The 15693-nt window shown below is 37.6% G+C and overlaps 1 protein-coding gene across 4 annotated transcripts in view; it reads left to right on the plus strand.

Moving 5' to 3' along the window:
- LOC127857789 (kinesin-like protein KIF13A) overlaps positions 1–15693 on the plus strand; it is a 211081-nt gene that overhangs the window by 155257 nt on the left and 40131 nt on the right. For all 4 annotated transcript variants that reach the window (XM_052394453.1, XM_052394454.1, XM_052394456.1 and 1 more), the window contains 10 exons: positions 1253–1399; positions 2050–2175; positions 2936–3106; positions 6278–6426; positions 7192–7324; positions 8850–9093; positions 10407–10533; positions 11171–11226; positions 13740–13870; positions 14806–15027. In XM_052394453.1, coding sequence (XP_052250413.1) covers positions 1253–1399; positions 2050–2175; positions 2936–3106; positions 6278–6426; positions 7192–7324; positions 8850–9093; positions 10407–10533; positions 11171–11226; positions 13740–13870; positions 14806–15027 — 1506 coding nt within the window. The remainder of the gene's footprint in view (positions 1–1252; positions 1400–2049; positions 2176–2935; positions 3107–6277; positions 6427–7191; positions 7325–8849; positions 9094–10406; positions 10534–11170; positions 11227–13739; positions 13871–14805; positions 15028–15693) is intronic.

Raw genomic sequence — 15693 nt, forward strand, 5'->3', positions numbered from 1 at the left:
ATGCATTAACCTCTACTCAAATGCATTAACCTTTTTCTCAAATGCATTAACCTCTACTCAAATGCATTAACCTTTTTCTCAAATGCATTAACCTCTACTCAAATGCATTAACCTCTACTCAAATGCATTAACCTCTACTTAAATGCATTAACCTCTACTGAAATTCATGAAGCTCTGTTTTCTCGGAACAAGGCTATGGAGATGACTTATGGTCTGTATGAGGTTTTACATGAAAGGGTCAAAATGTAGATCACAAGGGATCTGGGATATTGGTAATACATGATAAGAAACAATTCAAATGTTTTTGTTTGATACATGCACAAATATTATAAATTTGATATTAAAAAAGGATATATTAACGGCTGTAAGATCAAAATGTAAAAAAGAGGTGTATAAATTTATTCATTCAGAAACTCTTACAAAATTATTCATCTTGTCTTTTTTCTTTCAAATAATTAACTTAAATAATGCTCAATATTTGTGATTAAAGGGTTAAATCTCGTCTCGCAAGTGTTTTAGTGTTTTATTTGCTCATTAATGGCATGTTTTGTGAAACAATGTTCTATTTTGCTGCCAATATTTTTTGTGCACTTTTGTCTGTAACAGACTTAATGTTTAAGCTTACAGCTGAAATGTTGTGGTCTTGATGTTCGTGTTTTCATTGTCACATTGTGTTTCCGTTGGTTACTGGAATTATTCCAAATTTCGGGAATGTGAAATCTTTCATTATAATTCAGTGCTGTAAAATATGTTCCACTCCCTGTTTGAACTGTTGAAATGTTCGGAATGTCTTTACCAAAAGACAAGGTATTACTTAAAACCTTCAATTTAAACAAACTACTATTTAAAAAAAGATAAAAAGTTATTTTCTGGTTTTCAGCAAGGATATTTTCACAAGGAGGTCATAATGCAATACTATTTTCTTACTTATTCTTGTTGTTCTTTACCCTTTAGAATTCTATTCAGGTTTTATGCTATTTGCTGCTCGTAGTTATATAGCCTTTAAAACTTGAATCTAGAAAGACAGGTCTTAAGTTTATTTATTTTTCCTAAGAAACTGCAAACGCTTCAAAGTTCAATCTGAGTGGTAAAGAGTTCATCTTTGACAAACCGGACAAACTGAAAATTGCTTATGCATCCCAATTTCACACTAAACAACAACTCTATAAAACTTAGGCTTGTTATGCAATAAAGCTTAAATAAATAGGTTTAAAAAAACACACACAAAAAACACAAACTCTCCATCCTTCAGGACGAGGGCCCGCCTCAGAAGGGGGATCCCTTCTACGAGTCTTATGAGAACCACAACCTGATCGGAGTGGCCAACGTGTTCCTGGACTGCCTCTTCTATGATGTGACTCTCAACTACCATGTACCAATCATCAGTCAGCAAGGGGAGGTAAGTAGCCAGCAGATTTTGTGTTGTGATTTTTAAGTTCTTTGTCTGCAAAATGGGCATTTTAAATTAAATTCCATTATGACCATAGTGAAACATATTGCCACATAAACAATTGATATTGAGAGTTCTTGGTTTGATATTGAAAAGCCCCCAGTTTTAGCCCTAGACTGGCTTCTGTGCAGTTCTCAACCAGGAAACAAACACATCTCAGTAAAGTTTGACATAATAAAGCTGATTTCTTGTTTGTGTGCATATCAAGGTAATTGATGCATTTGAATAATTACTACTCCTCCCTTTGATTGGTCCGTTCCAATTTACCCTTGTTTCTTTTTTTCACCCATTCACAGATGCCCATGTTCATTATTAGTCCATTCATAGTTGTCCATGTTTCTGATTGGTCCATTCAAAGATGCCCATGTTCCTTATTGGTCCATTCAAAGTTGTCTATGTTTCTGATTGGTCCATTCAAAGATGCCCATGTTCCTTATTGGTCCATTCAAAGATGTCTATGTTTCTGATTGGTCCATTGAAAGATGTCCATGTTCCTTATTGGTCCATTTAAAGTTGTCCATGTTTCTGATTGGTCCATTCAAAGTTGTCCATGTTTCTGATTGGTCCATTCAAAGATGTCCATGTTTCTTATTACTCAGATCGCAGGCAAGCTCCATGTGGAGGTATCCAAGCTGGGTGGAGATATCATGGAGCGATTTGCAGACATCAACTGTGAGGATGACGATGATGAAAACGTCAGCACCAACACTCCTCTAGTTATAAGGGTATGGGATGCCCTTAATGATTGTATTTATACTAGCTGTAATCAATAATTGCATTATGTTGGTGCTTGCAATTTTGTGATGATTATTATTACAAGCACTCTTTTTTTGAAAACTTTGCTTAATGAATGTGTGTCAAATCAAGTGCTGTCCCAGATTAGCCTGTGCAGTCCGCAAAAACTTATCAGGGACTACTTTGTCCGCCTATATGGAACTTTTTATTTAAACCTTTCCCATTCAGGAGCCTCGGAGTATCTCGCAGTCTGTTAAGGTTTTATGCTGTTTACTGCTCATCAGTATATAAGGGTTTGGAATGAAGCCTTAATAACTTGAATCTAGTAAGAAAGTTCTTAAATTAAATGTACATTTCTAAGGGACAACACATTCGTAAAAATTCCTATCTAAATGGTAAAGGGTTAAAACAAAATCTAGTCTCCATAGGGAGGCTCTTACATTCAAATGTACTGCGTTCTGAGAAAACTTGGCATAATGCTCGTGCGTAAAGTGTCGTCCCAGATTAGCCTGTGCAATCCGCACAGGCTAATCAGGGACGACACTTTCCGCTTTTATGACATTTTTTGTTTAAATGAAGTCTCTTCTTAGCAAAAATCCAATTTAAGCAGAAAGTGTCGTCCCTGATTAGCCTGTGCGGACTGCACAGGCTTATCTGGGACTGCACTTAACGCATATGCATATGCATTATGCCCAGTTTTCTCAGAACACGACTTGTATTATTCAAAGACCATGCTGTTCATGTCCTCAGGTGAAGATTCACGAGGCGCGGGGCCTGCCTAAGGACCTGGCAAACTTCGTGTTCTGTCAGTACATGTTCTGGGACCATGACGACGTGGTCATTGTACCACCAGACATCAACCCTGACACCACAACCAGTGATGGACGCAGCACCAAGACTGTCAAGTTTGAGCATGAACAGGTACATGCTGCTATTTGGTTGTTTCACGCATTCATACTTTTTTAGCTCGACTATTATATATGAAATATATATAGTAGAGCTATCCTAGTCACCCCGGCCTCGGCCATCCCCATGTGCGTGAGCGTTGGAATGTTAAAGTTTGCATACCACCTCAATATTTTCTATGTCCTTAGACATATTGCTTTCATATATTGCATACTTCTTGACCAACATGATCCCAATCTATAAACATGAGCAGACAACTATATCAAGCATTTTGACAGATTATGGCCCTTTTTTCACTAAGAATATTCATATTATTGATAAATCTAAGTTAAAGTTTGCATACCACCTAAAATATTTCCTATGTCTTTTGACATATTGCTTTTATATTTTGCATACTTCTTTACCAACATGACCCCAATCTATAAACAAGAGCAGACAACTGTATCAAGAAATTTGTAAGGATTATTGCCCTTTTTTCACTAAGAATATGCATATTATTGATAAATCTATGATAAAGTTTGCATACCACCTAAAATATCTCCTATGTCCTTTGAAATATTGCTTTTATATTTTGCATACTTCTTTACCAACATGATCCCAATCTATAAACAAGAGCAGACAACTGTATCAAGCATTTTGACAGAATTATGGCCATTTTTATACTTAGATAATTAAACATTTGGTTAAGTTTTGTGTTTTGGTCCATTTTACTCCTAAAGTATCATAGCTATTGCTTTCAGACTTGGATCACTTGCTAACTATCATAAGGGGACTGTACAGGGCAAGTTGCATAACTCTGGATGGCTTTTGAACAGAATTATGGCCCTTTTTTGTCTAAGTAACTTTGAATATTTTGTTATTTTTTGTATTTGGATCCACTTTACTTCTTAAGAATCAAGGCTATTGCTTTCAAACTTAAAATACTTTCTTACTATCATGATGGTACTGTACAAGGCAAGTTAATTTGACCTTGACCTTTGAATGACCTTTGCTTTCAAGGTCAAATTAATAAATTTTGCTTAAATTGCCATGACTTCTTTATTGATGATCACATTTGATTCATACTTTGACAAAACTACACTTACCTGACATACAACAATGGACCCCCCCAACCACCTCCCAACCCTCACCCCAGAATTCCACCCCCCCCCCCCCCAAAAAAAAAAATCGATTTTTCCTTATTTTTGAAAGATCATCTATTAAATGACCAAAACCCCCCCCCCCCCCCCCCATTAACTCCCCCCCCCCCCCCCCCTTCTCCATGATGGCTTATGTTATACTGTCAAGCACTCGAATAGTTGAGCACGCGGTCATCTGACTGCTCTTGTTAAAGTCACCTGATCACTAAGCATCCAGGGTTAGCGATTGTGATCAGCCTTTGTCAAACGTCAGATGTGCGTCATGCAGTGTGCATCCTCAACTTTTAGTTTGTTAAAACCCTAGAGGCCACATTTACATCCAATTGTGAATCTTTGTCATGTGCCTCCAAAAACGAGTTCACCTGGTCAAAGGTTAGAAAAAACCAGGCCAGTCTAGAGGCCACACTTATGACTCAATCTTGTTGCAACTTGTTCAAAATATATATTTAGAGAATGTCTAGGCAAAGTTCTAATCTGGGTGCTGCACATCCAAAATTTAGGTCACCAGGTCAAATTAAAAAACTTGTCATTACTCGAGAGGCAACATTTATATCTCAATCTTATAAAACATGGTAAGTATGTTTCATATGACTAAATTTAGGCTTAGTTTTAATCTAGGTCAAGTTGGTCTAAACATAAGGTAACCAGGTGAAATATTATAACATCCATGTTATCACAATAGAGGCCATATTTATGACTCCATCTTCATTAAACTTGGTCAGGTTTATGTTGACATTTTTAGGCTCATTTGGAATCTGGGCCAAGTTGGTCCAAAAACTAGGAAACAAGATAAATTCTTAGAACACTTTGTTACCCACTCTAGAGGCCACATTTATGATTCAATCTTAATGAAACTTGGTTAACATGGGCCATTTTCCTATATGTTTGTGTGAAATCAGTGGATAGGTCATCTCACGATATCAACAAAAATATATGTCAGTGTTTTTTTTTCACCATTTCGGAAACTGGGCCGGATCCATTTGGATTGGGAAAATTGGCGGCGTTTTGACTAAAATTGGGAAATTAGTGTTGTTGTTGTGTTGCTAACAAATGCTTCAAAATTGAGGATACAAGTGTGTCCAGTATTATATTTACTAGGGTTGATCTTACATGGATGGGAAATGAACAAAATATTGCGATCTTGAAAAAAAAAATAATAATCTTGGAAATTGGGATTTTTTAGCTTCCACTTAGGAAAACTATATCCTTTTTTCCATTGGGAATGGGTCCGATTACGGGACACTGTATGTCGTTCAAATAATAAGGATTTCATGATGCATTTATAAAGTGTCTTCCTTGATCATTCAGCGCAGGCAAATTAAGGTAATAAGTTTTCATTTTCATGGTGAGCTCATTTTGCAAAAAGGGGCTTGATTCATGTGCGTTAAGTGTTGTCCAAGATTAGCCTGTGCAGTCCTCACAGGCTAATCAATGACAACACTTAACACTTAAACTTGATTTTTTACTAAAAAGAGATTTTTTAAACAAACAATACAATTAAAAGCGTAAAGTGTTTTCCCAGATGAGCCTGTGTGGATGGCACCGGCTAATCTGGGACAACACTATGCACATGCATTAAGCCCAGTATTCCCAGAACAAGGCACATATTTTCTGCTTGAAGGTAGCCTCTGCTCATCCATAATTAATTGTAGGCAGGGTCTGCCATTCCCGTCTTATCCAGGATGATGATTTATGCACAAGCATTGGAGCCCTATTCTTAGAAAACTGGGCGTAACGTATGTGCAGAAAGTGTCTTCCCAGATTAGCCTGTGCAGCTGGTACCGGATAATCAGGGACAAAATAATTATAAGTATTTTATGTCATTCTTTGTTTAAGGAACTATTATTAAATATACAGTATACGGAAAAGTGTTGTCCCTAAATAGCCTGTGTGAGCTGCTTTGTCTAATCTGGGATGACACTTTATGGACATCATCGTCACATTTTTCCCAGAACAAGGGTTATGGTACTTTTTTTACTGTAAATCTACTCTAGGTTGAAAGGAATGGCGAATAACGCCTAACCATAAATGATGTATTTCTCTGCAGGAGTTCCGTGTATTCATGACAGAAGAGTTTGTAGAGTACGCTCAAGAGGGGGCACTGTCCATCGAGATCTGGGGTCACAAGGTTGTCGGCTTTGGTCAGCAGAGGTCACAGGTGGACACTGTCCAGCGGTCTAACTCACTCGTGGACAGGTGATGGCCTATAGATTTGTTGGCTTTGTACAAGATACATTAATACTATTGCATATTATTTAAAGAAAAGAGGCAAAATATTTCTTCTAACTAAATAGCTGTTACATGTTCCACGTTATTTCATATAAACCCTTCTTTAAAGGGATCTTTTCACGGTTTGGTAAATTGACAAATTTGAAAAAAGTTGTTTTAGATTCGCAAATTTTCGGTTTAGCTATGAAATTTGTGAGGAAACAGTATTACTAAACATTTGCCATGGTCTAATATAGCCATAATATGCATCTTTTGACGGCTTAAAAACCTAAAAATTATAAGGCGTTGCAGCACGAAACGATTGAATAATTTGGAGAGTTCTGTTGTTGTCGTTTAAAGTTGTGAAACTACGAAGATTGCTTATATAACGTATTAAATACACTACTCATGTATGCTTGGCCGGATAGCTCAGTTGGCTAATGCATTTTTACTTCAGGATTCCGGGGGTCACTGGTTCGAGCCCTGCTGCAGGCTACTTTTTTTTTCCTTTTTTAAATTTTATTTTTGATTTTTACTGGAGCTTTTAAAATTTAATGTTTACATTTATCAATATAAAGCATTTAATGACAAACTTCAAAACATGCCAAAATCTGTGAAAAGACCCCTTTAAGCACTTAAGTAAGGTTGTATCTTTGAATTTTTATTAGCAGTTTCTATGCATAGACACAGCTTTACATAAATCACATCCAGTTTCGACAATATTGATGCAAAGGTTACACTCCACTAACACAGGTGGCTGGAGGTGAGCAGGAAAGTGGAATTGTGGGTAGAGATCCACGAGGTCAACGACCAGGGAGAGTTCGCGCCTGTAGAGGTCAAACCACAGGCAGACGTCCCAAGTGCAGGGGTGTACCAACTCAGACAGGTCAGTCGGTTGCAGTCTTCACATTTAATTTTGACCCATTTACACGCAGATGCAAAGTGACAATGGCCATAGGCAACCAGCATAAAACCAGAACAGCCTGGGTGTAATCCAAAGGCTACAGGTTTTATGCTGTTTTCTGCTCATAAGTATCTAAGGGTTGGCAATCAAGGTTTTAAAACATGAATTAAGTTAGAAAAATGTTTAATTTAGATTGATTTTCTACAGGACTACAAACTCATTGTAACAAAAACTGGGTATCAGAGTGGCAAAGGGTTAACACATATATTGTGACCAAAGAGACTAAAACGTGAATATAGAGAATAATAGGTTAGTGTTGATTATAGATCAGGTTTATCATGCGCGGCTTAGAAAACAAAAAGCATGAGCCTTGGCGAGTGCTTTTTCTTTTTTGAGCATGATAAACCTGATTTTTAATCAACACTAATCTATTATTCTATTTCACTTTTTATTAAGTTAACCTTAAAATTATTTAAATAAAATTAGTTTAACTGAATAATTTCGCTGGTTTTATTTTAAAAAATGACATCATTTCAGGCCATGGTTTATAGCAGAAATTAAATCATCGGGTTTTTAATCAACCAAATTCGCTGTAAAAATGAGATAAAAGAAATTCATTTATTTTAAATTGTGTGAGTAGGTCCAATGACCACCATTATATTACTCTATGTTTTAATAAAGCGGGAACAAATTATTGTTAAATTAAAACTTGTGTATTGAAACATTTTTGTTGAACACCAGCATGTGCTTTCACTATATGCATGAATAATTCTGATTCTTCTAACTGGTATGGGTAGACATGAACTTCTTGTCGGAACTCTTTAAACATGTTTTTTTTTCAATGCACATAGTAAGAATGAATATTGGAACATTTAATCCACTATATAAGTTACTGCAATTGTTATAAGTAACTAATAATCGTAAATATTGTTTCCTCATACCACAGCCATAATATCGATGTAATACAACATTTACCGCTCATGTATCAAAGCACATTTTCAAAGAGCAATCTTCATATCAACTTTTTATGCCCCCAGTAGGGTGGCTTATAGCAATTGAACTGTCTGTCTGTCTGTCTGTCTGTCTGTCTGTCTGTCTGTCTGTCTGTCTGTCTGTCTGTCCGTCCGTCCGTCCGTCCGTCCGTCCGTCCGTCCGTCCGTCCGTCCGTCCGTCGGTCGGTCGGTCGGTCGGTCGTCTTAACATCGGCCATAACTTTTGCAATATAGAAGATAGCATCTTGATATTTGGCAGGCATGTGTTTTTAATGGAGATTTTGAGTGGTGTAAGGTCAAGGTCATCCTTTAAAGTCAAAGGTAAAAAAAATCCAAAGGAAGTAACAAACTTTAAAGGGAGATCATTTCTTTTTAATCATTTGGCAGGTACAGATCATTTTTACAGGGAAAGTAATATTTTTAAAGGGATGTAATAAAAAACAAAAATAAATAAATCAAAGCTGCGCAGTAGGGGGCATTGTGTTTCTGACAAACACATCTCTTGTTTCTGTCAGGGTCATGCACGGCGCATTCTGGCTCGAGTCAAGTCAAAATCGGACTCAGGAACTCTGCCACTCATCTGTGACAGTATAAGCTCGCTGTCGATTGGCTGTATTTGTGCGAGATCGAGGCTTCAGAAAGGACTCGACTCATACCAGGAAGAGGATCTGAACACGCTGCGCGAGCATTGGAGTGACGCACTTGCGCGACGCAAGACTTACCTGGATAGTCAAATACAGGCACTCATGAACAAACAGGGTAAACACAATTGTTGTTATTAACCTTTTGATAAATATTGTGATTGAGATCGTGTTGAAATCGTGTTTTTCTTTTTTTAAAAACAAAACAAATGATGAGAAACAGGTCTTTGTATCAACCATATTCACCAAGTAATTTGTATTAAAGCAAGTGTTAATGATGATAATTGTAAAAAAAACATGAAACAAGTATGTGACTAACACACTATGTTGGATTATCTCAGACAAGTCTATGACTAACATACAATGGTGGATTCTCTCAAACAAGTATGTGACATACAATATTGGATTATCTCAGACAAGTATGTGACTAAGACACAATGTTGAATTATCTCAGACTAGTATGTGACTAACACACAATGTTAGATTATCTCAAACAAGTGTGTGACTAACACACAATGTTGGATTATCTCAGACAAGTATGTGACTTACATACTATGTTTGATGTTCTCAGACAAGTCTATGACTCACACACAATGTTTGATGTTCTCTGACAAGTCTATGACTTACACACAATGTTTGATGTTCTCAGACAAGTCTATGACTCACACACCATGTTTGATGTTCTCAGACAAGTCTATGACTTAAACACAATGTTTGATGTTCTCAGACAAGTCTATGACTCACACACACAATGTTTGATGTTCTCAGACAAGTCTATGAGTCACATACAATGTTTGATATTCTCAGACAAGTCTTTAACTCACACACCATATTTGATGTTCTCAGACAAGTCTATGACTCACTCACAAGGTTTGATGTTCTCAGACAAGTCTATGACTCACACACAATGTTTAATGTTCTCAGACAAGTCTATGACTCACACATGATGTTTGATGTTCTCAGACAAGTCTATGACTCACACACAATGGTCGATGTTCTCAGACAAGTCTATGACTTACACACAATGTTTGATGTTCTCAGACAAGTGTATGACTTACACACAATGTTTGATGTTCTCAGACAAGTCTATGACTTACACACAATGTTTGATGTTCTCAGACAAGTCTATGACTTACACACAATGTTTGATGTTCTCAGACAAGTGTATGACTTACACACAATGTTTGATGTTCTCAGACAAGTCTATGACTCACTCACAATGTTTGATGTTCTCAGACAAGTCTATGACTCACACACAATGTTTAATGTTCTCAGACAAGTCTATGACTCACACACAATGGTCGATGTTCTCAGACAAGTCTATGACTTACACACAATGTTTGATGTTCTCAGACAAGTGTATGACTTACACACAATGTTTGATGTTCCCAGACGAGTCTATGACTCACACACAATGTTTAATGTTCTCAGACAAGACAGAGGCTGACAGTGACAGAGAGAGAGCCTTGATAGACCAGTGGGTGTCACTGACAGAGGAGAGGAACGCCGTGTTTGTGCCCGCCGCAGGAAGTGGCATCCCTGGGGCTCCTGCCGACTGGTGAGTCATGTAGCCTTATGACCTCTTGACCTCTGCTTCAGCTGGTGCATGTAATAGGTCTCCATCTGGAAAAATGGGTAAATGCTTTTCTGTGACAAACACCAACTTAACTCATGAAATTTAAATATGTTTTTTTAACCAGTGAAAACTATTCATACATTGATTACTCATTTCACCAAAATAACATCATGCAGTTGGTCAGTCATGGAAAAAGGCCTTAGTCAAACTGCTGTATTTTATGTTTTGCCTTAAACATTGTCCAAACTTTTGTGTTTTGTTCCTTTCTTGTTATGTTTGTAATGGCAATTTTAAATTGAAAAAAGGTATAGCATCTGATGAATATTTATTTATTTCTGATATAAGCCGCGTCATGTGATAATGGGACTTATGCCATAAGGTTCAGTGTATATCCAGAACAGACTGTTCAACAGCCTGGGGAGACGCGCAGTCTGGTTAGGGGCTTCCCTGTTGACTATTAAGTAACGCAATGTTTCATGGTCTCATAAGTGGTCAGCGAAGCTCCTTACCAGACTGCAAGACTGCACAGGCTGGTCTTCAGCTACGTTGGCCACATATTGCATAAGACCGTTAATGCATGACGCAGGTCATATAGCCCCATGCATGTTAATATTTTCAGGGTGACCCCACCTAACATGGAGCACCACAGGCCAGTCCTCTTCTTGGACTTGAACTGTAAGTGCCCTCTTCTCTTTTTAGCTCACCTGAGCATAATGTGCTCATGGTGAGCTTTTGTGATCGCCTTTTGTCCGTCGTGCATAGTGCGTCGTGCGTCCGTCGTCAACATTTGCCTTGTGAACACTCTAGAGGCCACATTTATTGTCCGATCTTCATGAAACTTGGTCAGAACATTTGTCCCAATAATACCTTGACCGAGTTTGAAACTGGGTCATGCTGGGTCAGAAACTAGGTCACTAGGTCAAAAAAAAGAAAAACCTTGTGAACACTGTAGAAGTTACATTTGATGCCCAATCTTCATGTTACTTTGTGAAAATGTTTGTGTTAATGATATGGTCACAGTGGTTGAGTTCAAAAATGGTTTTGGTCCATTGAAAAACATGGCCGCCAGGGGGCGGGGCAGTATTCCTTATATGGCTAAAGAAAAACCTTGTGAACACTCTAGAATCATCATGAAACTTGGTCAAAACATTGGTTCAATTGATATCTTGGAAGAGTTCAAAAATGGTTCAGATCGGTGAAAAAACATGGCCGCCAGGGGGCGGGGCAGTATTCTCTATATGTATTTAGTGAAAACATGTGAACACTCTAGAAGATACATTTTTGGTCTAATCTTCATGAAATTTGGTCAGAACATTTGTTTCCTGAATACGTCGATTGAGTTCGAAAATGGTTTAGATTGGCAAAAAACCATGGCCGCCAGGGGGAGGGGTCTTTTTCCTTATGCTTATATATTAAAAAAACTTTTGAACACTCTAGAAGTCACATTTTTTGCCTAATCATCATGAAATTTTGTCTAAACATCAATTTTATAGATATCTTGGACAAGTTCAAAAATGGTTCGGATCGGTAAAAAAACATGGCCGCCAGGGGGGTGTCTTTTTCCTTATATTTCTATAGTAAAAAAAGCTAGTGAACACTCTAGTAGAAGTTACATTTTTTGTCCAATCATCATTAAACTTGGTCAAAACATTAGTTTTATGGATATCTTGGTTGAGTTTGATAATAGTTGTGATCAGTGAAAAGCATGGCCACCAGGGGGTGGGGCAGTTTTCTCTTCAGGGTTCCCAGTCAACCTAGAAATCAGGGAAAACCTGGAAAAAGACTTTCATTTTTTCCAGTCAGGGAAAAGTCAGGGAATTTGGGAAAAGTTCCTGAAATCAGGGAAAAATGAGGGAATTTTGTTTGGTCATACCTTCCTGACAATGTGTCGAGAAGTCCATACAATTAAAACATCAAATCGATTCCTCTGCATGGCTATAATGGTGGCTTTGTAGTATACATGTACCTTAGTTATGTCTGCTATTTATTGAGGGTGTCTAAAACAAGAAATAGGTCGAAATTATGATCCTGGAATTTTTATTTTCCATCAGGGAAAAATCAGGGAATTTTGTTAATACAAAAAGCTGGGAAACCTGCTCTATATGTATATAAGAAAACATGTGAACAGTCTAGAAGACACATTTTTTGCCCAATCTTCATGACATTTCGTTAGAAGATTTTTTCCTGGATACGACGGTTGAGTTCAAAAATGGTTTTGATCCATCTAGAAACATGACCGCTAGGGGGGGTCATTTTCCTTAAATTTATATACTAAAAAAGCTTGTGAACACTCTCAAAGTCACATTTTTTGGCCAATCATCATTAAACTTGGTCAAAACATTGGTTTTATTGATATGTTGGATGAGTTTGAAAATGGTCGTGATCAGTGGAAAGACATGACCGCCAGGGGATGGGGCAGTTTTCTCTATATTTATGTAAGAAGCATTTTCCTTATATATATATATATATTTTAAATCTGGGTATTAAAAACATGGCTGCCTGGGTGGGTTGGGTAATTTTCTATATAGGCCTATTGTAAATACTTTGGAACACCTTATTTTTAAAGTCAGTCTTCTCATACCAATTATTTGAAATATTTGCTGAAGAGTTTTAATCTTTGTTTCTTTCCACCTTAATTTCTCAGGTGAGCGACCCAGGGCCCTTTGGGGCCTCTTGTTAAAAGTATAGCTACACTTTGTATTGATGTGAAATTAGTGCTGGAATAAGGTAATTCTAAAGGCCAAAAGTCAAACATGTGCATGATTCAGCTTGTTAACTGATTACTTACATTATTTACAAATTGATTGATATGTGGGCAACATGCATCTAGTTTTGAAAACTTCTTAGCATGTAACACTTGTGAAGAATGAGGACAACAATTTGTTGTTAAATGTGTATCAAACTCTATGACCATTTTCTCTCTACCTTATGTAATACGAGTCTTGCTTTGGAAGAATGGGGCTAAATGCATGTGCATAACGTGTCATCCTAGATTAGCCTTGGAAGTCTGCACATGATTTTCAGGGACGTCACTTTCTTCTTTTATGGTATTCTTTGAAAGGAGGTCTCTTCTGGGCTAATATCCAGTCTAGGTTGTCCCTAATTAGCTTGATGAGGTACATGCATTAAGCCCAGTTTTCCCAGAACAAGGCTCATATAGCTACTGTATGACCCCCTCCCATCTCCAGCTGATGACATGACCACGCCCAGTGTGAAGGAAGGCTCCCAGGCCGCTGGCATCAACTCCATCCTGCCAAAGGAACAGTCGGTGGATTATCTCCACCTGGCTAACTTACGGGCCTACACAGAAGGGGACCAGGTATTAAACATACCAGTACTGAAAACCGTAAATTCCAAACCTAAACGTATCAGTAAAATGGAAATAACAACTTAGAAACTATTTATTTCTAGATTTATTATCTCTTTTACTTTACATCTAAAAGTGAAATAACATTATGGGAAATTTCACACTGGATTTGGGGAAAAGGTATACTTTTTAACAAGGCAAATATGACCCAAAAAAACAAAACAAAATGAGACAATAAAGCCTGGGCTGCGTTGGTCAACCTTTAATAGTCAGTTTAGATAACAGTTGTCATTTTTAGCTCACCTGAGCACAACGTTCTCATGGTGAGCTTTTGTTATCGCCTTTTGTCCGTCGTGTGCTGTGCGGCATCAACATTTGCCTTGTTAACACTTAAGAGGCCACATTTATTGTCCAATCTTCATGAAATTTGGTCAGAAGATTGGTCTCAATGATATCTTGGATGAATTTGAAAATGGTTACGTTTGCTTGAAAAACATGGCTGGCAGGGGGCGGGGCATTTTTCCTTATATTGATATGAATCTTCATGAAACTAATATTTGTTTGAATGATATTTTGGATGTGTATGAAAATCCTTCTCGTCTGTTGAAAAACGTGGCTGCCAGGGTGTTCACTAGTCTTAAAAGTTGGTAAGAACATTTTGTTCTAATGACATCTTGGGCTGCACAGAACAGGTCAGTTCCTTTGAATCTCAGGTGAGCGACTTTGGGCCTTTCAGGCCCTCTTGTTATAAAGTTAATTATGTGACTTATTTGTTAACTCTGTAATATATATGTTAATTGTTAACTCATTTGTTTTCCTAATTTTTTTGCATATGTTTAATAATTACATTTCTTGGAAAATTTGGGTCTGAAGTTAAAAGACTTTTACATAAAAGGGCCGTGAATGTTTTGAGTAACAACGCACTGACAGCTATTTTCTGTTTTCAGGTTTGTGCTGTTGCCTCGTGGGACTCATCCATGCACGACTCCCAGCATCTGAACCGCATCACGGGCAACGATAGTCGTGTGTACCTCATCCTCAAGGTGGTTCTGCGACTGAGTCACCCTGCCTACATGGAGGTGGTGCTGCGCAAGCGTCTGTCAGTCAACGTGAAGCATCGCAACATGAGCCTCACAGACAAGATCATGAAGAAAGTCTGGACCAGAGAGGTGTGTGGTTGATCTGCGATTACTCTAGTCTTGGCGGGATTGTATTTTATTCAATTACAAAAAACATGAGCCACACACTTAGAAAATTTGGTTAAACCCATTTATGTCCAGTGGACTCTCCCATCCTTCTAAATTGGATCAATTTATTTCCAAAATTAGGGATGTCTCATACAGTTAAGTCCGGCAATCTTGCGCGTCCGGTAATCTTGCGCACTAAGCAGTTACGAATTTCGCAGACGACTAATGGTTTTCTTTAGTGATGAAAGATGGAATTTCACAATTTTAAGAATTAACGAATTTAAAAGGTACATATTCCATGCAAAATAAAATCCGATCATTACATTTTAACACTGGTTGCGTCATCCCTATATGTATCGTAAACACGACCTGCTTACGATAAATTCGAAATGAATCACAAATTCCCTGCAGCCTTTAGCGTTTTCATACTTTAAATTAATAATTCATAAATCCAACATGTAATTCAGCATTCCGTTGCATTCCGTTGCACAATATCCGATCAGTTATGGTATTTTTGGACATTGTAAACATCGCATCAGACGACATTGTCATTTCCCGCCATTCTGTCAAACGACATTTGGTAGGATCTCCGCATGCGCAATGGCCTAGTTTTGATATTTTCTGTGGCCACCCATTTTCTGTAAATTA

This window comes from Dreissena polymorpha, chromosome 14 (genome assembly GCF_020536995.1).
Source record: "Dreissena polymorpha isolate Duluth1 chromosome 14, UMN_Dpol_1.0, whole genome shotgun sequence".
NCBI classification, from domain to species: Eukaryota; Metazoa; Mollusca; class Bivalvia; order Myida; family Dreissenidae; genus Dreissena; species Dreissena polymorpha.